Source organism: Phaethon aethereus (assembly GCF_964289735.1).
Source record: "Phaethon aethereus genome assembly, chromosome: 1".
In the NCBI taxonomy this organism is placed as follows: Eukaryota; Metazoa; Chordata; class Aves; order Phaethontiformes; family Phaethontidae; genus Phaethon; species Phaethon aethereus.
The window spans coordinates 75,620,130-75,645,463 of NC_138575.1; the positions used below are offsets into that span (position 1 = coordinate 75,620,130).

The following is a 25,334-nucleotide window of genomic DNA, read 5'->3' on the forward strand; positions in this document are numbered from 1 at the left end:
CTGCACAATAGGCAGAGATGGACCCCAAAGCCCCCTGAGATGGAAATACTATGTTAGCTTCATATTTATTTGGCAGAGCTGAGCGGGACACCTCTTACTATGTCCAGTCATCAGTACACTTTATCAGTTAAATTCCTGGAGGAGTTTAAATTGAGGTCATTCCCAGGCTCCTCCTTTTTGGTCTGTGCAAGAAACCCTTGCCAAAAACCTGTATCTTCTTCATGGGCTAAGAAAGAAAACATGGCAAAAAAAAGACATATCCATATAGTCCACAGAATGCTTGCAAAAAACATCATTAACATCATAAAACACGTATCAGTAACTTCAGGGCCAAAATACAACCTGACATTGCATTCCAGGTCATCCACACTTATTATATGACCTAAGGAACGTACACAAAGTGTCTGTGTCCCAAAAAGTGTAGAATTTCAACTTTCAAGATATCACTTGCTAATTAATTTTTAAAATTCAAAATCAGAAATGGGTGGAAATGCTGTCAGTTCAGGACTGTCAAGAGCAGGTCAATATTTCTCTTCCCCAAATGCAGTCTGCAAGGCTGGGATGTATATTTTTATTACCTGGAAAAAAATAATTTTTAAATGTAGTGTTTATGCACCCATGAAATATATATTTCCCATAGCAGAAGTCTTCCACCAATTATATTTCAGTATCATGTGAACAATTACGTGTTTATAGTCAAAAGTAGGGCTAGAAGAAACATTAATCCCACAGCTATGCTCTTTTATATAGAAAAAACTTTAGACTCAAGAATAAAGTATAAATTGAATTCTTTCATGCAACAGATGACAGAGCATCTGGATGGAAAGCTTTGGCGAGCTTTCTAGAATCTTCCATATGACCCAAAGTGCTCTGCTGACTGTATAATAAAAGCAAATGAACAGGTTGGGAAAGGCCTAGTCTCTACTATCAATAGTCAGTACTGAAGACCTGACTTACAAAGATATTTATTACCAAAACTGTAAATAGTCAAAGACTGACAGTCTATAGAGTTGCTCAAAGAGCACAGGGGATGTCTTATGAAAATAAGTCTGAAATGTTTGCTGTTTTTAAATTACAAATTTAATTTTTCCATTAAATTTAAAATTCAAAACAAAAAAAGTCAACTAAATCCAATAAAACCAGGTATAATTCTTAGTACTGAATCCAAGCTAACTTGATCAAATGTCTGAGTCACAGAGGAAGAAGAAGAAGAAGATGAAGATGATAATATGTCAACTGTCTTGAGGCTCAGAACAAAGATGCCATGGAAAACCTGCTGGAGATACTTAACCTCTGGAGGATTTTTCTTGCTCTTTCTGATGATTTTCTCAAAATTGTTGAAACACTCAGTTATAGTGGCCATAGACTATTGGCTTGCTACATGGACGTCCATGGACAATGCAAATGAAGTCAGGAACGTTGATGACATTAACAGCACAAACAAGGTGGGACATATCTTGGAGGTTGACAGGGGAAAAAAAAAAAAAAATGTTCTAAAGTAATTATTTACTGTTCATCTAGAAGCCAACTAGATTTGAAATACAGATAGATATAGTAAGATTGATTATTATATAGAATGTATAAATTGTTTATGGTAAAACATAAGACAATTCGGATTTTATCAATCTTTTCAAACATGCAAAACTGAAACAGAATCATGTTTAAGGTTTAGAAAAATGATTGACTTTTCAAAGGAAGGAATTGCATACTAAACTTTTCCATCTGGATTTTTTAACACCTAAGTCAATGACCCTATTTTCCTAAGTATTGGCTGTCCAGTAATGTCCTGCCAGAAAAAAAAAAAGGTCTTCAAATGTACTACTTAAATACAATCTTCTTATAGCTGTAAATTTGATTCATATACAAATATCTCACTGGAATCCACTTAGTAAACTTTCAGAAGGCTTAAATGTGTTATAGCCCTGGCAGATTAGCTTAGGATTTGCTCTGGGAATTTTAGTGGTGCTTGAACTTAATAAAGTGGAACTTTCCTGCATCTCTCAAATGCCTTAATTCTTGAGAGGTTCTACTTTGGTTGTCTGAGTTTCTTGGCTAATAATTTACATACTTCTGTATTTGTCCAGTCTATCTTCACAGTTCTAAGTACTATCACTTCAAGGTCTTGAGAGATACTCATCAGTAGGCTGAGGGATCTTAGAACTGCCAAATCTTCCAATTATGTGAACGTAATGAACTGCAGTTCCATTATAGTTCTTTTATTTCCCAAAGATTATATTGATATAATTATGTAATATAAGTGATGTGACATGCTAGCTGATTGGTACCAAGTACCTTGTGAACTTCCTAGTAGAGAAGAGAAATGTGTGTTTATTTCTAGGACTGATGTATTTATCATTTTATTAGACTTACCATGTAGCTGTCTTCAGCATCCTCTCTGGAGCAGGGATTGTCCTTTGCCTCATCACATCTCTGACTGTGGAGTGGATGGGTCTCACAGCAGCCAAGAACCTACACCACAATCTCCTCAACAAGATCATCCTTGGACCAATCAGGTACAGCAAAAATAACATTATTCCTGAAAACCTAGATGGCCAAAACCTGTCCTGGTTTTGTAACTAGGAGGATACACCTGTGAAAAGCTCTTGTAATTGCCTTGTTCTGTGCAAGGCCTCAAAGTGAAAATAACTAGTGAAGTGAGCAGAGGGGGAAAATTCCATGTCAGAACACATGACATTTTGCCCCCTTTTTTATCTGTCTGAAATATGTCAGATAGCTGGTACCACCTTTAAGGCTGGGGTGTCAAGGAAAGCTTTGAGTGTAGTTCTAGCTTCAGGGCATGCAGCTCCAACCCTGAGCAATGGACATGGGGTCAAATGATGTGGACACCAAGTTTCTTCTTATGGCCAGGGACAGGTTCTGTGCATGGTAACCACAGTCTCTCACAGGCAGCAGGATGGCCAAAAGGGTGCCTGCATAATGAATACAGTTATCATGGTTCTTTTATGAAACAAGTGAGTCCTGGTGTCCAGTACTATGCAGGAGGTTGAGTAGCGGCCAGGGACATGCTGTGGTCTCTGGAAGGGATCTTAAATCTTGAGGGAGCATGGATGAAAGAGCAGGAGGCAAGACAGTAGGTTTTTGGAAGAGGAAACATGAAAGTTTGGGGAGGGGAGGGAATGCCAAGAGAAGCATTTGGATAGTCGGGATGCAGACATTATGATGTGTTATGTTACTCATATTTACTGCTTGGTTTTAGAAGATGTCTGGACACAGCTCTGTGTTCTGTCTGACCAGGCTTTTTATCCAAAGTGGAATTCCTTTTCAGGTAACTTTTTGTTTTTAATTTGTTCAACAGGTTTTTCGATACGACTCCATTGGGGCTAATTCTAAATCGCTTCTCTGCTGATACAAATATCATTGATCAGGTAGACCTATCAGTATATTCTGTTTTGTTACATCTTGGCTTTGTAAATTTTCACTTAGTTACTGAATAAGATGATATATTCAAATATTCTGTAGAGAAAGGCATAGCAAAACCAGGCTCTGGTAATGAGGGCAGGTAACTATTAGAATAAACCTGGTGGGAGATGGTGGCTCTTAATGTCTTCACATGCAGACTTGTTTCTGTTGGAAGATTTGGATTAGCAAAGCACCAGATTATGTGCTCAAAACAGGAAACAGGGTAGAATATAATAACTTTAACTATATGGGAGTACACATGACAAATAGATGTTCCATCCTGGCTGTAGCATATATGAATTTACAGCATTCAGGGAGAGGAAGGGATGCTTTCATTATGGCTGTGAATTAAAAATTTTGGGTGAGTAATAATTCTGAATGTAAAGGTGATGGGAACATGAGAGGAAAATTCAGAGGCTCTGAGAAAGAGCATGCTGTTTCTCTAAATATTTGGGACATCAAAGAAAATTTTCTCTTTCTTGCCCGCTATATAAAGAAGGTGGAAATGTCTTCTATTTCCCTGTGATCTTTGAAACACTGACCTTTAGAAAAAAACCTAATGACTCATTTTTTAACCTCTGCACATTTGAGTAGTAGACCTACAGAAACATAAGAGCTCCTGATATAAGGTGAGTATCAATGAGTGCACAGTGGTATCATTGCACTTTCCCTATGGTACTCTATAGGAAAAGTCATATCGTGGTACTAATGGTAACCTTTGCCTTATGTTTGTTTTTTGTTTCGCTCTAGCACATTCCTCCTACCTTGGAGTCTCTTACACGGTCCACCTTACTCTGCCTGTCAGCCATCGGAATGATCTCCTATGCCACTCCATGGTTCCTTGTTGCCCTTGTGCCTCTTGGGATAGCATTTTATTTCATCCAGAAATACTTCAGAGTTGCTTCCAAGTATGTATCAGAAACTATCCTGAAAATTTATTCTAAAAAAATTTGAACATAAGAGTTGTGATGGAATGTGAGGTTACAGGAGGTAGTATATAGGAGCTTTTTATCCTGAGGTATGAGTTTGAGACATATATTGGAGGGTGTTTCCAGCTGACCTGATGCAGACGGGGTATCTGGGGAAGCAACACTAGTTGCATCACTTTTGTACACTGTTGGCTATAGAGTCAGATAAGCATGAAGTTTGTTAATCAACTGACACAGCTCACATCTGGTCAAAGCTCCTCTTTGACCTTTTGAGGGTTAGTAGAGAATGGAAAATAACTTCCTGGATTAACATCAGTCATGGCTTTTTCTTCATATTGGTAAAAAAACCTCCACAGAATATCATTTCCACTGTACAGCAACATTTCATATTCAGAATGGTTTGCTGGTTATAAAGATTACATTTTTTTAGCAAAAAATGTCGTGATTTCTTAAGAGTCATGCTTTGAGTGCTAAATCCATTATATAATTTAGTAAAATATCTTAAGCAAGCCATTTGGAGTTTTTTCTTAAATTCATTCAGTCATCCTTCTTCTTATTTATCAGCCAGATTTCTGACTGGATTTACTACACTTAAAAACACCCATCAAGGTGCCTGCTAACCTGCAGGCAGGCCAAAATAACCTACCATCATTAGCAACTGTCACTTCTGTCCCTGTCTTTGCAGTATGCACATGGTCAAGCATTAACTGCTGTTTGGTAGCATCCGGTTAAGAGACACAGTGATTTTCAACTGAGCGTTCCAGTACAGTTGGTTTCATGGACAATAGTCTTATTTAGGTAGCCTGAGAAAGAATTGTGTCAGTTATTCCCCCTAAGTCAATGGAGCAGGAGGGGCACAGAGCAACATAGCAATAATTTAGCTTCACTTTAGCCTACTTTTCATCAGCTTTCCTCAGAACTTCCAAGGAGATTTATTCATAAGAAATCTCTACAATCAGAATTCACAAAACAAGAAAGTTTAATTCTGAAATAATTTGCTTAAATTCTCTGAGAGTTTTCAGAAACCTTGTTCTTTTCCTACCAGGTTTCCAAACTAATGCTGTATGTAGCAGTACACCAGGTCTCAAGGTGGCTAAGGAACCAGGAGACCTGGTTTTCATTCTTAAATGCTTTATGGTCTTCTGAGTGTCACGCTCTCCTGCTACATATAGCAGTGCACACTGTTTAAACTTCGTACTTGAAATACAAAAGAGTAGGCACAAACTGCTGTATTAGACTCCAGGGAAATACTACAGTTTCTCTCTGTGATTTTATATGTGAGAGTAAAGTCTCCACCTATTTCCAAACCTGGTTTTCCCGCATGCTGTACCGACAGCCATACCACACAAGCTAGCAAGAAATTAATCACCACTGCAGGTCAGTACACACACACATGCACCCATTGGCTCTGCAATCGCTGATCTTCTGCAAGTCCATAGCTACCTCACTCATTTTATTCCCTTACAGTTTTCTGGGAAAATCTGTATCAGCAAGTATTTTTGCTTTTTTTAAATCTGTTTAATTTAAACTCTTTTAAATCCTTGTGAAGCATCCAGGGTTGACTTGTGTTCTTTCAATCCACAACAGAAACTAATAAATCCAATTTAATTCTAGAAAAAATAGTCTTGGCAAACGTAGGATGAAGTAATAGCTTCAGACAGTATTTATAACTTACTTGCATGCAGTGCTTTCCAGGCATACAAAGCTTCACTAATTTTTAGAAATGCAAATATTTACAGTATTTCTTGCAGCACTTTGACTCTTTGTTGTATTTTCCATTACATATCTCAAAAACTTCTGTGTATTTTCCATCATAAATTTGAAAGAGAGCATATTTATCATCAAAAGATAAGCAGCAAATTCAGTTCTGTATACTGTAACATTCAGCATCATGGAGCAGTTATTTCTTCTGGCCTATCTAATACAGTGTGCAAACACAGTAGGGTTTTAATAAAGAGTTTAAATATCTTATGATCTGGCCTCTCTTCTGTTTATACAACTGGCTGCTATGCCAATGGCAGTGTTACAGAAAGATGCATTTGTCTCTGTGGTTTGGAAAACGTTCCTGTTTCAGGAGACTGGAACTTTTTAAACTTAAATATCATTGCTCCAGGCAGGTCTTCAAAACACCATTGCTGAATAATTGAGGAAATTTCTCATTCATATTATTTCTCTGTCAGTGCTGTCTCTATTTCAACCAATGTGATAACGTTAACACTACAAATAGAAGGTCTGCTATAGTCTACTATATTTTATGTTCAGCATGTTGTGGTACTTACAGATACTCAAAATACTCAAATTGAGGCAAAGTTTATAGGCTAGTTGATACAATTGCAATAAAATACATAAAACTTGCAGATAAACTCTATTTTATATTTGATGTAAGAGCCACAAATAACATGCTATAAAGTTGAAAATCAACTGTTCTGAATTTAAGTTAGTTATATTAGTTCTATTAATAAATTAGAATGTTTGAGAATAAAAGTTAATTAGGATCTGGCTAAAATGGACAGCAGTTTTTATCCAGGAGAGATGTGATAATATCATTATTGCTGTGGGACAAAGAGAAGCTTAGCTGTGACCAAAAGCTACATTTATGGAGGTGGCTGGGAGATGATTCAAAGCCTCCTATGGCAAATGGCAAATGCGATATTCCCATGTCAGTGTCTTTCTATACTATAGAAAAGTATAGTTTTGTGTCATCCTGAAAAGAATATGTGCAATACATAAAATGTCTGTTCTTGCCTGTTATCCAGTAAAATTTCTACAGACAGAGATGTTCACATTGTAATGGCTGCCTGTTGGTTTTTGTACTCCTAGGGACCTCCAGGAACTTGATGACAGCACCCAGCTACCTTTACTCTGTCACTTCTCTGAGACAGCTGAAGGCCTTACCACCATCAGAGCATTCAGGTCTGTAACACAAATGATTAGTGAGAGGCTTGGGTTCTGCTCTGGCCCATGCAGCTTGTTGGACCATATCTGAGGGCAAATTATTGGATTTGGTAGACTTTAATTAAGCTACCTCAAAATAGAGAAGAAATGTTTGTTTGTTTTCCTGTTGCTTTTCCACATCTCTAAACGTTTGTGCATATTTTCAGTAACACACTAATTTAACTGTATTCGTTTTCCACTGAATTAAAGATGATGACTTTTGTAGGGTACGGCATTTAAACTTTTAAGGTGTTTAGTTTAACCATGCCTCACCTGGACAACAGGGAGCTCTCCTTTGTCAGGCAGGCGTGGGCATCACTCCTTCAGACCCCTCTCCTATATCAGATTCAGTGCCCCTGAATCATTTCTGTATTTAACCCACACCTCAGGCAGGGAAACATCATTATAGTACTCTCCAACTGCAAGTTGGTATGCAACTAGAGGGACTTTCCAAGAAAACAGTATGGCAGAACAGAACTTGATCTTAATATTGTAAAACATAGCCTTGTCAATCAAAACCAAAAAATAAATTCCAGAAGTTTCAGAGAATTTTTCCAACTTTCCATGCATATATTTTTTTCTCTATTTACTACATGAAATATAGGCCAAATTCTCCTTGTATATTCACTACATTATAGCTGGCATGGCTCTGTCAAAGCACCAGCTTGATGTTGTCCCCCAGTAAGCGTTACTTGCACTCATTCTGCACACTGTAGGATTTCAAACCAGTGTGGATCACACTGCACTCTATTTACACATGTATTTGATCAGCTTAAGACTGCTTCATCATTTCAAGCTAGCTTTAGGACCTAGGCTATTAGTTCAGAGTGCTGCAGTAAGGACTGTGGCAGAACAAGCAAAAATGTTGCTGTGTTGAAGAGATGTGCGCCAGTGGTCAACAAAAAATGTTGTAACAAGATTTATCAACCAGAATGATGTACTGAAACTGTAAGTCGTAATTAAGGTCCAAGGCTGATGTATGCTGAGTGCTTCTTGAGAGATTCAGAGTGGCCTTTCATCATGTTATGTCCTGAGAAAGAAGAAGGAGCTTAGCACTTCTTGGGGGTCATCCAACTCTTCTTTACCTTACAAAACAGCAATATGGGCTTGGATGGCAGAGAGCAAAAGGCAGCCCTAGGGAAGGACTAGGCATTGTAGCCATCACTTGAGTTTTCCAGGATCCCTGGTGCTAATCAAAGCCATTTCATTTCCCTATCTGTGCTCCACTGTCAACCAAACCTGAAGTCCCTACCATTTTTTGTCAGTGAACTCGTATTTACTAACAGTCCTGTTAGTCATTCTCTGCAGTCTGAGTTCAGTATGTTCCAGGATAAAATAGAGCAGCCCCTCATATAACTTACCACAAAGTAGCACAGTTGGATCAGAAAGCAATTTCAGTGACCTTTGCTGTTTGTCATCTGACAGGATAAAAATCTAAAACTGCCCAGAAGATGAGCTGGACGTGGATGAAAAGATACAGATTGAGCATGTCAGATTTTCCCCCAGGAAAACAGCAGTTTTGCTGCCAGACAGGCAGACGAGCAGAATATTCAGTGAATCTCTTGCTACTCCCCGTGTCATTACCATTACCAGTTGTTGTTTCGGGGAGGTTGCTTGCCATGTTTACAAGCTGTGCAGAGGGAAATAAAGTATCAGTGGGAAAAGGCCAAAAGAAAAAAAAAAAAAAAAACCAGAAAATGAAGTTTCTGGCAGAACAGGGATCACAGGTGCTTCACAGCAGGGCCCTGAGACTTTGAAATGGAAGAACTTGCCATGATAAAACAGACAGTAAGCTGCTGAATGAAGATGAAGTTTGGCTAGTTTATTCAAGTGAGAGTATTTAACAGACAGTAGAATATGAAACAACTTTATTCAAGTGAGAGTATTTAACATTTAATATGAAACAACAAAATCATTTCCATCTGACTGCAGGTCATACCTAAAGTATTGAAAGGCACCATGACTTAATACACTTACACCAGCAGAGATTTCCCCCTCCCTCCCAACATGTACCTCCACCCTTAGGTGCTCTGACATCCTCGCACTGGTTTTTAAACATGACGGGAGAGAGAAACAAGTGACAGTGGAGATAACACGGCTCGTTTTTATAACTCGGAAATGATTGATAGCTCTCCCTCATTGTAGCCGTCTGAGTTGCTTAGGCAAAGTGTGACTGGCTGAGAAAACAGCTAAGCTGAGTGGCTGAAAGGTATTGATCTACTGATCAATCTGCAGCCTACATTAGTTGAAGTCTTAGAAATGTCACCCCTGTTGAAGACTCCTGCAGCTGGCCAGGTAACTTTTGAAATCAGATTTTATGCTGACAGGTGAGCCCTCTGCTCTTGCTAGTGGCTTGTGAAGAAGAGATGGGCCATGGCAGCACTCACCTGTGAGAGGACTGGAGGGCAGCACCAGCCACAGTCCACAACTATGAAAGTGGATATACTCTGGGAAGTAAATCCTGTCCCTAACATGCTGGGATTGCAGTCTCTTTGAGGGGGCAGGCTCTGATCCAAAATCTAGCCCAATTTAATTGCTTGTCAAACAAATTCCTCCCCACTGTATGTGTAGCTCTAGAGCACTAGCAGAAGGTATGGGTCCTTAGGGAAGAGTTTTTAACCCAAAGTTTGGCAAAAGAAGAAGGTCCAAAAATTTTGGTTGGGGGTGAGGTGTGGGAGAGAAGAGTTTAATGCTTCATCTCTTTGCATATGAGTGTGTAATGTGTTGTAATACAACAACTTTTCTCTTGGCAGGCACGAAGCCAGATTTAAACAACGTATGCTGGAGCTAACAGACACGAACAACATTGCCTACTTATTTCTATCGGCTGCCAACAGATGGCTGGAGGTCAGGACGGTACGTTCAGTTTAGTCCTAGCCATGGTTTTGAAACCTTGGAAGCAAACAGAGACTTTGACTGATGCAGAGAAGATAATAACGAGAATTAATCTCACGATGAGATTATACACACTGTCCCTTAAAATAGGTTGGGATTGTTTATGTTAAACCCAAAAGGTTTTTTCAGCTTTCTTGGCTGGGAGGAAGAAAATACAAGTCTCCCTCATCTTTTTCTGTTGTGATGTCTAGCATCTGAAGAGAGCGCAAGAACAAACATTTACGTAACTTGAAATAAGGCTTTCTCTACTACTGCGCAGCATCTACAGACCTGCCACAGCAGGAACTACTTTCAAAGCAGAGTAGCTTTTAAGTAGTTTTGTGAACTGTCCCATCATTCCGCGAGGGCTGTTTTAGGCACCATTGAGCTTCCAGGTCCTGAGGCATCTCTCCAGCAACAGGTTTTATCCCACAGCTGTAATTTAGGGCCCCCATTTGCAGTGCCCTTACTGCAGCTCTGAACCCATACTGTGCGATTTACAGTACTGTTCAGTATCATGAAAGGTGGCAGAACTAGACTCCAACTGAAAAACAAATGATGGTAGGGCACAACACAGCCAGTGCCAGTGAGACAGGTTCCTGGCTTCTATGGGGGCTCCACAAGGAACAGCATATGAAGAGGTTCCCTGATTTGCAAGTCAGCGAGAGGCGAGCAAAATCACTGTGATTTCCTTATTCATCTGACACTACAAGAGCAGTGAATAAACAGACCAGTGACCTGATTCTGCTAGACACAAATAGTAACAGGCATGATTAATCCTCACTTCAAAGGCTGTATCCTTACCTTAATTTCCTGATATGCTAGCAGAGCAACAAAGTTGTGCTCCATTTCTTATGATGGCACAGCTTTTCCTCATGCTTTTAGCTTCCTACAGCTTCCAAGATCAAGCTGAACTCGCTTCCAAATCAAAGACAGATAAATAACAGAGCAACAACCAGTCCTGGAATAAACTGTGGCAATGCCTGCTAATGTCTCACAGTCTTAGACCTGCTTACATGCAGAATGAATTTGATCCAAGAATATGCATTGCTTCATCATGGCATTGAAAATAATGTGGTCATGCCAAGGAATAGTTTATTTAGCTCTGCCTAATGGCACAGTGGTACTAACATGACACAAAACTTTATAGAGTTTAATAGCAACAATGAAGTCCTGCCCCAGATGCTGATGGAGACTCGAGATCATTGTGGTTCTACTTCTCTGTAGATGTTAAATTTGAATCTGTCATCTGCCTCATCAACACTTTTTACAGAAAGATGAACTAGGCAGCCCTCATTTCAAATCTCAGAGGGGAAGATTCCAGGCAGGATATTATCAGACAGGAGGAAAAAAATGGATGGAAAAAGCTAACACTATAATCCAAGATAAATATAATGCAGGGAGCAGTGGGAGAGTAGGAATATCAGCAGTCTCATGAATCAGGCACCTTGACAACTACATGAGATCGCTCATGAGCGGCATTCACTTCAAAACTGAGGTACACATCAAGAAGATGGGTTCAAGCTCCTGCAGAGCTTGTGAGAAGTCAGATCTTTCTAATACAGCCTACACAGCAATTTCTGTAAAGCAAGTCATCACCATGCAACAGAGCTGAGAGCCTTCAGGTGTCTACCATGGAGTCAGTCCAAAATTCGAAGTGCTGTGGCAGGAGCAAGGCTTAGTAGCTCATTTGCAGTATCACAACTACACAGCTATACTGGTTTCAGAGTCCATACTACCAACACCCACATGGTGTTTCACTGCAGGCTGTGAGTATATAGCAGACTTGGGGATGCCTTCACTATGCACAGCGTCCCATTGCATGATGTAGACACTTTATGTGAATTTACCCACTTGTGCCCATAAAACATGTGGATTACCTGTATAAATTCTACCAAAACTCTTCATGGAGTTTGTGAAGTCACTGATACTTCTTTTTTTTGGGAGGCAAACCCATGTTTGAGAAGACCTGAAGGAGAGTAGAGAGTGGAATTGATTTGTTTTAGTGCTAGGAATTAGGAGTGTCAGTATTATGCCATTCTTATGGTATTTTGTTTGGGTTTTTTATGTGATCATTAGATTTTTGATACCTGCTCTTTTTGGGGTGGCCACAACGGGATACCCTAGCCCAACTGGATATGCAGAAAATACTGTCCTGTTTCATTTGTGTTCAGCAAATTCCTTTAGGGTGTTTCAGGTTGGGCACAAAAACCCCTGACATTTTCCAGGAAAAATAGCCCAGAATTAAGAACTAGGCATCATTATAGAAATAGTCCTTAGTAAAGCAAATGTGCTCTGTATCTGAAGAAGTTTTCTTGTTTCTGTGTTTTAATGTTGTCTAGAATCTTTCTCTTCCTTCTTTCTCGTTCCAGGATTACCTCGGTGCTTGCATAGTTCTGACTGCGGCTGTCACTTCCATCACCGAAGGGCCTAACTCGGGGTTTGTGGGGCTAGGTCTCCTGTATGCTCTGACGGTATGTACCAAGGCAAAGCATAAGAACTTCCAGACCAATGTATTAGTTTTATGATATTTTTTTAAATACATATACATGGTTATCTTCCAACTTTCTTAATCTTGAAACAAACAATCTTGCAAATAATGGATTTGAGCCAAAGTTGAGAGAGTTCAGGGCAACTTGGACTTGCTTCAGGTTTTATGAGCCAATTAAAAAAACACAACCATTCCCAGGCCCTGCGTGCTCCCAAGCAGAGCAGGAAAATTAAAAATGCGTAAGAGGACCTGCTGTGCACTCTGTTTTGCACAACACAGTGTTGGTTCTGCCTGTATATGGCAAAACCTGCCAGAAAATACTATCCCACAGACTGTCATAACCTGGGTAATGTTTAACCAAAGACCAAATAAAATAATTGCTGAAGAACCAGAAATGACAGTTCTACCTTTGGAAGGAAATTACTCAGATGCCAAATATTTTCCACAAAATTCTGAATAGATTTGGGATTGGGACTTTTGGGGCTCGGAGGCATGGTTCATCATGACAGGTAGCAGTAGGAAAGCAGAGGAGATGAGATCTTGGTGGGATGCTAGCCAATTCATTTTAACTCTATTGTTAGCACTGAGCTATTTGAGCCGAGTCATGGAGAAGGAACAGTGTTTTAGTGCAGTAGGCTGTAAGAGAGGCAGAGAGCGCATGATGAGCATAGCGTGAGTATGATCACCATAGAGAGCAGAAATATCACTGAATTAATCATGAGAGTGGGGACAGAAGCAGCATAAGGATAATGGCAGGAAGAATTTTTGAAACCATGGCTGGCATGGCAAAAAAATGGCTGCTTTACGGCACTGGTATGAGGGAATGGTATGGGTATGGGACTAATGCTGAGATTTGGCTTTGCACGTAAATGCTGGCACACCCATGGTTACAAGAGAAAGTTCTTGGCAGCTGCCTTAGGATGGCCTTAGATCCCCCTCGTCCTGTTGTTGCAGCAGTGTGAGAATCTGCCAGTAACTAAGAATCAGTCCCAGAGCTTCAACTTCACTCTGAAAACATTCCTGGTAATCCTGCTTCGTTAGCAGAGATCTGGAAGTGCCAAGATGTCTGCATCATCTTTGACTTCTTTGCATTTAGTCTGTATTTGCAAACAGACCATTAGTGTAAATTAGCCACGTGCTGAAGTCTGGCATAGCAGAGGAAAAAATGCGTTAGTCACCTGTCTCCCTCCTGCCCCACAATAACACTGATGAAACTTTGAATGCAGTTGAATCTTACTTGTGGCCCCTGACATGGGTTTTTGTATCATTTCTCCCTGGAGCTAAGAGAGGGCTGATGTTTGGACCTGGATGAGAGCAAACTGTTTGTACCAACGTTGTGTTTACAGTGGACATCTTCAAGCTTATTCTCTTCCGTTGTATAAACACTGCCAACTCCCTTGCACAACTGTGATAAAGGTTGAAATAATGGGTAGAGCCTTTGGGATGCCAGGCTCTGTTATCAAATCTGCCAAATACGATTGCAGCCTGCTACTCTGCAAACAGCAGAGTGTTTAGCTCATCTGCAAACGTACCCATTTCCATAACTTCCTGATGCAACAGCTGGACACAGAATGAGTGGGTTTCTGAATAACAAAGAAAATACTTCACAATAGCCACTAGAATAAGTCTATCTTAAGGATAAAGTAAGCAACTAAATCCTCTAAATTGACAACAAGTGTTATTGCTGAATCTCAATGAAAATTATTTACTGTATGCCTATTGCATCAGTATTAGGTAAGTGGAAAAGAAGTGGAGCTGGCTGATTTATTTATAATAAATTTCTTATCTGGCAGATTCAGCAATGTCCCACAAATAAATGACAAAATCTTTTTCTGAATATGTCTGCGTATAGGATGTTTTCACTGTCTAAGTTAAGTTTCTAAACCTTTATTCAGGTATGTAAAGCATCTCAATTTTCAAAGGTGTTTGGCAATCAACTGTTCCTAATAAGATCAGTTTTTCTTTTTTATATGAGCACCTAAACACAGACTTAGGAACATTTAGGAAATGTTTAGGAAATTGCTTTACAATTTTCAGCCTTAAATAGTCAGTCCTGACTAGAGATCAGTTTCTCTAAGCTATTGTGCATTGTTAGACAACTAATTATCAACTATTATCTACTACAAGTAATACCTTTACTACTGATCAGATCCTTTGGATTACAAATGGGAATAAAAACCAAGAAGGAAACACCATTGAGCTGATAATATATTTTTTCTTATATATTTCTATGCTAAAAACCCTCACATTTTCCACAGAGAGAAATAAAATGTCTAAATATGCACAGAAGGAGAGAGAAATGAAACGCCCATCAAATCTTTTCAGTATATTTTCAAATAGTAAACTTTCTTAATCTTTAGTTGCAGTCTTTGAAAGATTAGAAAATGAAATATTTCCAAACACGGCTTCCAATTTTGATATCTACTCTGTGTGTGTATTTAAAGAAGATGCCTTTTGGCAATCTAGTACAGATTACTAGATGCCAAGAACAAGAGATTCCCTTAATCAGTCACATCTTCAGACTGTAGGTACAACCTTTCCATATTTCTCCTTCAAAAAGAAGGATGAGAATACCTAAGCACTAAATTACTACGTCAGGGTTGTTTGTGTTGGGATATGACTGACTTATTATGCATTTGATTCTGTTGCACTGAGTCTAGAGCTGTTGTAATGTCAATGAGAGACCCACTGTGCTGAGTCAGGCCAAAGACTTTCACGAATTTATCCAACCTTTATTCGCAAACAGGTAGATGAACCCTGACCTTGTTTTCATTTTGTGATGCAGATAACCAACTATTTGAACTGGGTGGTGAGGAATCTGGCTGATCTGGAGGTGCAGATGGGTGCAGTAAAAAAAGTGCACAGCTTCCTGAACATGGAGTCGGAGAACTATGATGGCTACTTGGGTATTGCACTCTAATCTTTTTTGTTTTTTAATGTGGTAATGTGAAAGCATGGTAGATTGGTCATGCAAAATGTATACGCCTCTGGCCAAAACCTGTTCTCATTGACATGTAGGAACTCCCACTGATCTGAGTGACAAGGGTAGCCAAAAGCAGCTACGAGATATGTAGCCCATGCTACTCAACATAAAAAACCCTACTGAATGCCAGGGATACAGAGCATGCCCCTGTAGTCTAATCAGAAAGTACCACGGCACAGTTATAGATGGAATGAACAAAACATCCATGTGGCTATTTGGAAAACAAAAATATAGATAAAAATTAGAAATGCATTAACAGTCACACGCTTTGCAGCAAATGGGGTCTACAGGACAGGGGCACGTTGGCAATCAGACCTCAGCAACTCTTCCCTGAACTGCACGTTGCTGTTCGTACTCCACGTATTTCAAATTGGCTTTGATTGGTGTTTTAGAAGTGCTTGAAGTGAAAGGCCAAAATGCTTACAGGTCAGTACGCTTCCCTGGAAAGCTAAGCCACTTAGTCTGGAGACAAAACTTGCCTGTGTATTTGCAAATCAGGATGAAACATGAGCTGTGATAAAGTCAACAGCTCATGTTGTACGGCAGTAACAACACCCTTCCTTGCACTGCCCTTCCTGTGCCGGTTACTGACCGAAGAACATACTAACACTGCGCTGACACTATGTTCTCTCTTCACTTGGCTTCTCCCCATTTCATTGCCAAGAGCCACTTCAGCATCTGCCCTCTCATCTTATGTGTCGAGGTCTGGAAGCTGAGTGCTAATGTGCCCGCCAGGCAGTTCCCAGCTCCCCCTCGGCAGAGAACTGGGACTCCATTTCTCAAGTGGCTTCAGGAAGGTGCCCAGGCAGGAAAAAAGGGGAAATGGGAATGTCATAAAAGGTGACCCTCTGGTAGCATTCATTTTTGTTTGTTTTACTGTTAACTATTTCAGATCCCTCTCAAGTCCCAAAAGACTGGCCCCAAGAAGGGGAAATCAAGATCGAAAATTTGTGCGTTCGGTATGAGAACAACCTGAAACCTGTTCTTAAGCACGTTAAGGCATATATCAAGCCAGGACAAAAGGTACTGTGTCAAGCAACTCCCTATCATTGTCCTCATTCTGGAGCAGATCCTTTCTTAGTGTGTTTCCTTTTCTAAGGTGGCAGAAGAGCAAGAATAACAACAATTTGCAGTGACAGCTATATACATCGATGGTCCTCTCTGAGGTCCCTGGGCATGGGTCAGGGAACTTACACTGATGACATCTTATTCTTGATGGATCTGTTTTCCTTCTGAGTCTCATTTCTTTACAAGTCCACCCTCTTCACAAAGAGTGAGCCTAGTTGGTCAGATGCGGTTAGGTGAACACCAGACTGGAACAGAGTAAAAATGCAAGAATATTTCACTTTTCAGCATATAGTGTCATTGGAGTCCAGGTCAAAATGCTGAAGTTTCAAAAATGTTCCTGGGACAAGTCCTCACGATGCTGAGAGCCAGAAAAGAGAAGTGTGCTTTCCACGGTCTTTTGTTTTTTCGCTGGTGCCACCAGCCATGGGGAAGGACCTTTTTACTCATCAGTAGGGCATTCCAGTCCAGCTTTCCCAGAAGGACTGCAAGTCTGATTTACAGCTTCCTTTCATAAGTAAGTAACATCTTGCTTTCTTTTGCAGGTTGGGATCTGTGGACGTACTGGCAGCGGCAAGTCATCCCTGTCTTTGGCGTTCTTCAGAATGGTGGACATATTTGATGGTTAGTTTTCACTGGAGTATGTTGCCACTCCTGACCTGCTCCCCCCTTACTTCTTCAGGAGAAGTGAGGAGACTTTTTGATAGTTTACATCCTGGCTCTCTGGCTCAGAAGATACTTGATTAGAATTGGACTTGTTATGCCTGATGCTTCAAAGTACAAAGTGTCCTGTTGTGAGCAGTGCTTCGTTCTTCCAGGAAACATTACACACAGATTATACTTCTAATTTTTTTTTATGTTTTTGCATATGCTCTGACAAAAAAATATGCCATTTTTGAGATAGGAGGAAAAAATATGCAATTCTCTGGAGCCTCTAAATTTCTTCCTAATGAATAACTGCATTAACTTATGATAGCTGTCAAAATATTAGCAGAATAGAAACTAGAACTCAACAAGTCCATTCCCTTGATATTTATTTTTTATTTTATTGTGGTTTCCCACAATTACAGCAAAAACTGACTAAAGGTTTGGGAAACATTTTGCTATGTTTTCACTTCTGCAGCATTTCACTCTCCCAGCTAATTGGCATGAACTGGTATGCAGCAATATGTACCCTGGCATTTACAATACATATACATGTGTACTGTTGCAGGAATATGGAAACTTACTGGAAAGTCATCTTTTTGTTTCAAAGATTTCCGTGTTTCTAATTTAGCCATTGTGCATGGAACGTTTGCTAGGGAAACCCCAGTAGGACGTGGGAGGATAAGTAAATCTCATGCAGCTAATACTTGCTTTTCTTGTGGTTCTGTGCCTATATGTATCTATGGTAATAGGTTTCTGATTCATGACTGGGGTTCCTGGATATATAAATAATGCAAACAAAGAATAATTATGGTTTTGGCCAACTTTAAGTTTCCTTCTACTTTAATCTTCTTTCTTTATCCTTTCTTTGTCTGTTGCTTCTGTATCCCTGATTTTTCCCAATGGGAATGCCTAAGTGTTTTCCAGTCAAGCTCTGTTTATCCTTTGTGCACATCCCTCTCTCTCTCAGCTAGACCCATATTTGGCCTCTTTGCTGGTCCACTTCTGGGTGGAGTCCTGGCTCTAATAAAAGTTATATAACAAGATTTCAAGTAACTTTACTAGAGCCAAGATTTCATTCATGTTGTCCATCTTGGTTCCTTATATCCCTGTTATTTCTTTAAATTTGTATATGTCCCATTTTATTCCCCTACTCTTGCTTCTTTCTTTGTTCTTTAGTGTTTTCCTTTTCTTGCCCTCAGTTCAAACTATCTCTCATTTCTCTTCTGTCTTGCTTGGCCACCCCTCATTACTTTCCTGGTTTCCTAACTGCTCTCTACTTTACTTTTTCCCTCAGATCTCCTCATCTGCTCTTTTCTTCTCCTTGAAGCACCCTGGCTTCTATCAAAAATGCCTTCCCCTCTTCCCAAGGCACGCCATATTAATTTTTCTTTCATTAGTCCACCTCATCTTCTGCTAACTGTCTCTCATGTCCTCATTTGTGAAGAAAAGGAATTGCTTAAGTTTATGCAACCACTGATGTCTCATGTTGAAGTCTTATGACCTGATTCAGACTTTCTGAAAGTCTGAAAACAATTGGGCTTTGCACCCTACAGATTAAATTTTGGTTCCTCTGACCATCTAATAAAAGCATAAGACTATTGGTAGTCCAGCTAGGTGGGGATTAAGTCTTTCATTGGAATAGGGTCACACAGAGTAACCTACAAAATGCAGGATCATGACAATTGGGAATAACAGAAGAGGCATATGAGCACAGCTTTGAATATCCATGTATTTGTCAGTTCATGGTTAGGTTCTCACTGTTGGGAGAGAGAACTGATGAACTTAATGTTAGGTACTTCCCAGGGAGGAGTGCAGCTGCCCTGTGAAGTAATGCACAGGGAAACTGCAGAAGTGAGCCTGATGAAAATACCCGTTACCAGATCTTCATTCAGTTTGCCTTGGCCCATCCCTTCCCCATAACCCCGAGGAAGTTTCTGTGCCAGGGAGGGTCAGTGGGGTCAGTAGTTCCTGGCTTTTGTTTCAAGATTCAAGGCAAGAGATTCCTTCTGCACTTCTCACCCTTTTCTACTTACAGGGCAGCCAAACAGTTTCTCTTGTACATTTCCCCCATTTCCTTCTCCTGAATGTCAGCAGTTGCCACACCCAGCACATCATAAATCAGATTTTCAAATGAGATCCATATGCTCATTGACCTGAAGTAGTGACTAGAAAAGGAAAAATCCTCTTACTTTACCAATTATCCCAGCTGTTGCAGCAACTTCTTGTAGGGGAATGAACTACTACATTAAGGAGTGATTTATGTGACTGCTTCCAGTAATCTTATGCTAGCAGAACAGTATGTGGCTAATTCACAACCAAATACTCAAATGAAACTGATCTGTAGGAACCAGCTTGAATGATATTAAAATGCCTTGGAGTAGGACACCCTTTTTGTTTTTCTGATCTGCCTCTTGTTAAAAAGTTAATGCCACCTCATTTCTTCTAGAGTTCCAAGGGTAGTTTTGGCTCCTGATGTATGGATTGCAGATACGTACATATATTATGCAAAAGAAATTGTGCACAATCTCAAATTAAGTATCTTCTGCAACTGTTAAAGTCAAGGGGAACAGAGAAAAGCACAGGACATGGCTAGTTACATAGGTTGCTCTTGTTCTTGCTCTGCTTGGCTGTAAAGCTCAGGTTGCCCCATAACCTTCTGGTGCTATGATTAATCACATAGCATCATGGAAATCATGTATATCCTTTAAGGGAAGGTTGGTGGGGAAAAAAGAGAGCAAGGCAACAGCGTCACTAATAAGCGTCACTACATACATTCACCTTCTCTATGTCTGTATGGCAGTGCTGAGAGATCGCAGAGACTCACAGCCTCATCCTTTGGAGTCCAGCCCGAACCACCTGTTTTATCTTTCTGTCTGCTACCTGCAGATCACATGCTTTGTGCAATTCCCTCACATGTCTTCTGCATGTTGTTTTAAACAGGGAGGATAGTGATTGACGGAATAGACATCAGCAAATTGCCTCTTCATACTCTCCGTTCCCGACTCTCCATTATTCTCCAGGATCCAATATTGTTCAGTGGCTCCATCCGGTAGGTGTATGCCATCAGGGGGTGACAAGCAGCATTGCACGGTGTGTTTGTGATGGACACTGTTGAACAGGAAGGGATGGAAAAGGGAGGGAACCTTCCTGCTCAGCCCAATCTATCTACACAATCTGCCCAAGAGAAGTCAAGTGACATACACAATGCCAAAATGTGCCTTTGCAAGAAGACCCGAATGAACTGTAAGTGCAGTAAAAAGACTCCTGTTACGGTTTCCTTTGCAGCTTTAATTTGGATCCAGAATGCAAGTGCACCGATGATAGACTCTGGGAAGCTTTGGAGATTGCTCAGTTGAAGAACATGGTCAAGTCATTGCCAGGAGGCCTTGGTATGTCTGAACAAAGTCTCTGGGAACATAGGCCAATAATGAAATTATGCATGCATGAGCATGCGCACATATAAACAGATACATGGGATCTTACACTCTAAACCATCATGTAGGAGTTGACAGGTACCTAATGAATATTCTGTCTCTATGCTAGAGAGAATATTGCTACTAAAAAGCTGAAGAGCAGACTGGTTTTCCGCTCATTGCAGAAAAATCCTGCAGCACCTCAGCATCATAGTGACGAGTCAGCAAAGAGTTAAAAAAGGAGCAGTTTTACCTTCACTCTGTCAGCAGAATCTAGCTCCACCAGCAAAGCTGTAGCTCTTGTCTAGAACACCAACAGAGCATTTTCCTTATAATTTCAGATTTGGTTCATGAAGGAAACTTGCATATTTCCTTCCATATTAAGTGTATTTCATATTACTAAGATATTATCCTGCAGCCTACCAGATTTGCTAACTATTTGTGCCAACTATTTGCTTAATGATGTATTACTCCTTTCCCAAGAAGTTGTGCTCACTTGTCTTGGTGTCACTCCATTCCAGTGTTCAGTCAAGATTACACTTATTGGCTTTTACAGGGATCTTGCTTGACCCTGGAATTGTGCACAAGCAGAGTGTGCGCCCTCTCAAAATCACTGGGTCCAGACTGTATGAACGTATAGCATTTCAGTGGTGCGACATTCAAAGTAACTGACTTTATTACAGATGCAATGGTCACAGAAGGAGGAGAGAACTTCAGTGTGGGGCAAAGGCAGCTCTTCTGTCTGGCCCGAGCCTTTGTCCGCAAGAGTAGCATTCTCATCATGGATGAAGCCACAGCTTCTATTGACATGGCCACAGTGAGTATAGCAATTAGCACCATCACTGCATGGATCTACTAGGAGAGGAGGCATCATCTTCCTTAAATGTCAGCCATGGGGTCTCTTTAGCAGAAAAAAATGACAGCTTTTTTGCCTTTCTCTTGTGTTTGGTTTCAGCTGTTGCTGTTAACGTGTTTTGGGGATTGATGCCTATGGTGAGGGAAAAAAGATGAAATGTTTTAGAAAATCCCCTGTGTGGCATTTCGTTACAGAGAATCTGGTGCACAGATCAGAGATTGTATGCAATATGATCCTCTCTCTTAATGTGCTTGAAGACACGTGAATTAAAATGTAAAAGGATGAAGTAACTGAAGTAAGCTTTTTCCTTTGATAGGAAAACATTTTGCAGAAGGTTGTGATGACTGCCTTTGCAGACCGCACAGTTGTTACAATAGCGGTAAGTACTGATGTCAGCAAATGCTCTCTTTCCTCATTCCTCAGACAGTTAATCTTGCCTTTCACCAGTTAAGCATCACTATATAAAACTAAAAACCATCAAAAAATAAAACTAAAAAACAAGGTCAGAATATTCACAGATACAAGAAAACATCAAGACACATACTATCAACCTGAAATTTTGCAGTAAATGCTATCTTGAAGTGGGTCGAACTAAAACACTTAGATCTGAAGAAGGACTTTACAGGGAGCTTCAGCATCTACACTGTCTCCAAGAAAATTTGTGGACATTCTCACTAAAAATTGAAACGAAATCCATGGGTTAAACCATTATTGAAAGTTGCATCAAAATCTAGATTTGAATTTTGCCTCTGAAGTCTATGCATGTATAGTGTCCAGAATCATGGCACAAATTTATAAAAGCAGCTAAGATTTCAGAAGCTTGTTGGTATGATTTCTCAAGTTGGACTATCTTTTCTTTCAGAATAAAAAGTTGGTTTTATGATAAAGGTTTTAAAAATTGGAATCAGTGGGAATTGCTCAAAATGAATATCTGTTCCACTAAGGGCTTATGATATTTTTTCCTGTTTTCCTGCGATTTCTAGTGCCCAAAAGTTCCATCTATCTGTGCAGGTATGCATGTCTATGTGCATACATAGACATGCATACGCACATACACACTTAGACAGTGTTCCATCTTGTGACGGCAGGCTTACTCAACAAACAGATGTTTTATTCGTGAGATAAATACATATTTCAACAGCTGCTTCATTTGCTTTGTCTGGAATAAAGTCCTGCGGTTAGAGATTAGAGTTATGCCTCCTGGACTCTGGTTTCAAGTCTGTCAGTGACTAGCTTGTGTCAAGCAAACCACTTAACCTAGCTCATTTACAGTAGGCTCTAAGGTTCTTGGGTGTGTAAATGCTGAAGATGCTAGCAGTAAGCGTATTCTCCCTCAGTTACATGCCATTCAAATTTTCCGTATTGTCCTTCTGACTGAAATCTCACTTTTCTTTTGCTTTGCTTTTCTGAAGTTGGTGTCTCAAGCAAAATGACACACGTTAATATTTAGCTTTCCTCATAAAGTTGGCTTCATTTCCTTCCTCTCTTTATTTATGGCTGATCCTTCCTTCACCCACCTGTTTTTCTTTTCTTTTTTCCAGCATCGTGTATCTCACATCTTGGACGCCAATATTGTCCTAGTCCTTTCTGAGGGCTTTCTAGTTGAATGTGACACTGCCTCAAACTTACTCCTCAAAGAGGACGGCCTGTTCACCACTTTGGTGAAGACTCACAAGTAGACTCTGTCAGTCCACACTGTTCACAAGACTTCTGGCTCTTTGGTAGTTATTTTTACCTCTTTAGTTTCACTCTGCTTCCTTTCTACTGCACAACTTCTGAGATGACAGTACAGTGCAAGAAGGTGTTTATTGTGCGGTTCCTGGGTTTGTTTAATTTCATGACTATTTATGCAAATCATATTTAACTAAAGCTTAGACAGGCAGCTAACATTGAATCTATAATGTTAGTGGAATCCACACTTTTAGAGCTCATCCTGTCAATATCAGACTGTCTGTGTTCATACGGCATTGAAATCAAACTCAGCCTGGTTTCATTCCTGTTGCCTATGGGGCTAAACTAGCACCCAAAAATTTAATCTTAGAGGGAGCTAGTTGATTTATGGAAGGAGACAGCCCAGGAGTGCCCTAAGACAAATGCAGAGCAGACAGTCAGGGTACAGAGACCAAGGACCAGCGCAGGATGCTAAGCCACCTGACAGCGCAGGCATACCCAGGATGTTTCTCACCCTTATTCCTGAAGAGGAAGATGTATTTCAGTGATGCCGTGGGTTTTGTTCCAACAGCTGTGCTGTCCATAATGGCAATTGGCAGACTGAAAGTGAAGTGCATGCTGAAATATTTTCAGGCTTGGTGCCAGAGGCTGCAAAGTAATTTGAGATCTCTTCAGATTAAAGATATAGTGTGAGGACCTACGCCAAATACCACTGTAAACAAGGATAGCCTTTCACCAACTTGGTATGTCTTGCATTAGGCCCGTTAATGAACTGCAGGGAGGATTATCATAATGAAAACTTCCGTATGCTTTTCTTTATGGCAGCATCGGGTTCACACCATCCTAACGGCGGACCTGGTCATCGTCATGAAGCGAGGGAACATTTTAGAATATGATACGCCTGAGAACCTACTTTCGCAAGAAGACGGTATCTTTGCTTCATTTGTCCGGGCTGACATGTGAAGAATCACATGATGCATTTGAATAGCTCATTTTTAAACAAATGAAATGCAAATATTTTCTATTCAATGTAATATCACTTTTATCTTTTTTTTAGAGCATCTTTCTTCACACTTCTGTCTTCCAAAATAATAAAACCTATTGCAATACATGTATGCCTCAAAGCAATAAAAATGTCACTTCATTCAAAAGCTATTAAACTTCACACACACACAGAGGCAGAATTTCTATTTCCTGGAAATCTGGCATTTTCTTTAGACTTTTTAGTGACTTTATTTTCTTTTATAGAGAGCAACAGAATGTACTGCTTTTATAAACTGCATATGCTATGCTGGAACCAGCAATCAAATCGTGCAGTTTGTCAGGGAAATCAGAGATCCCCAGAAGCATTATGTCCCCAGAGGGGAAAAAATTAAAAAAAAAAACAAAAACAGCAAATCCAAACCCATAACACTTGGGACAATCTGCTGCATTCCAAAGGCATAAACTTTGCTCTTCAAGTTGTAGTGGAGGAGCAGTGAATGAGAGAAAGGAATTTAATCAGAAATAAGGAAATTCTCCCTGTCCTTCACTTCAGTTCACACACAATAGTTGGCACAGTACTATTTTTCAGCACAATGATGGCTTATCCCTAGAGCCAGTTCCTAAAACCATATTTGTTCTGCAGACTTTTTTCAATCAAAGATGCAAATGAACCTATAATTATGCATGCTTTGATAGGCTTATAGGAGGATTTTGTACAGTATCTGAAGACTTTGTATTAAAAATAATCTCAATTTATAAATTTGATATTAGCCAATCTTTTAAACATGTCCACTAAAATATTCTACTTAAAATGGCATGTAATTAGCCAACGTCTAATTGTTTTGTATGTCTTTAGTCCTTCACATTATTTTTTTTATTTTGGGATTATTATTATTATTATTTTGGGACAACCTTTCTTTTCCTTTACACATTTCTGGTGTATCTCTAAACCAGATCTAGTCCAAGAAGGTATGCTTTTCAAATTATTTCTGTATTTTCAAGAATTTAGGTGAATTTAGATACTTACCTACATCATACAGCTTTGAAAAGGTTGCCTGCATTTGAC

General features: G+C 39.9%; 1 protein-coding gene across 1 annotated transcript in view; it reads left to right on the forward strand.

The window, feature by feature from the left end:
* Positions 1–24,247, forward strand: part of ABCC9 (ATP binding cassette subfamily C member 9) — a gene marked incomplete at both ends in the record, with an annotated part of 67,158 nt that extends 42,911 nt beyond the window's left edge. The window contains 15 exons of the mRNA XM_082014284.1: positions 1,198–1,445; positions 2,365–2,513; positions 3,317–3,386; positions 4,171–4,328; positions 7,170–7,262; positions 10,037–10,139; positions 12,530–12,631; positions 15,434–15,554; positions 16,524–16,654; positions 17,242–17,320; positions 20,285–20,393; positions 20,630–20,733; positions 21,441–21,574; positions 21,930–21,992; positions 24,110–24,247. Coding sequence (XP_081870410.1) covers positions 1,198–1,445; positions 2,365–2,513; positions 3,317–3,386; positions 4,171–4,328; positions 7,170–7,262; positions 10,037–10,139; positions 12,530–12,631; positions 15,434–15,554; positions 16,524–16,654; positions 17,242–17,320; positions 20,285–20,393; positions 20,630–20,733; positions 21,441–21,574; positions 21,930–21,992; positions 24,110–24,247 — 1,802 coding nt within the window. The remainder of the gene's footprint in view (positions 1–1,197; positions 1,446–2,364; positions 2,514–3,316; positions 3,387–4,170; positions 4,329–7,169; positions 7,263–10,036; positions 10,140–12,529; positions 12,632–15,433; positions 15,555–16,523; positions 16,655–17,241; positions 17,321–20,284; positions 20,394–20,629; positions 20,734–21,440; positions 21,575–21,929; positions 21,993–24,109) is intronic.
* Positions 24,248–25,334: the final 1,087 nt, after the last annotated feature.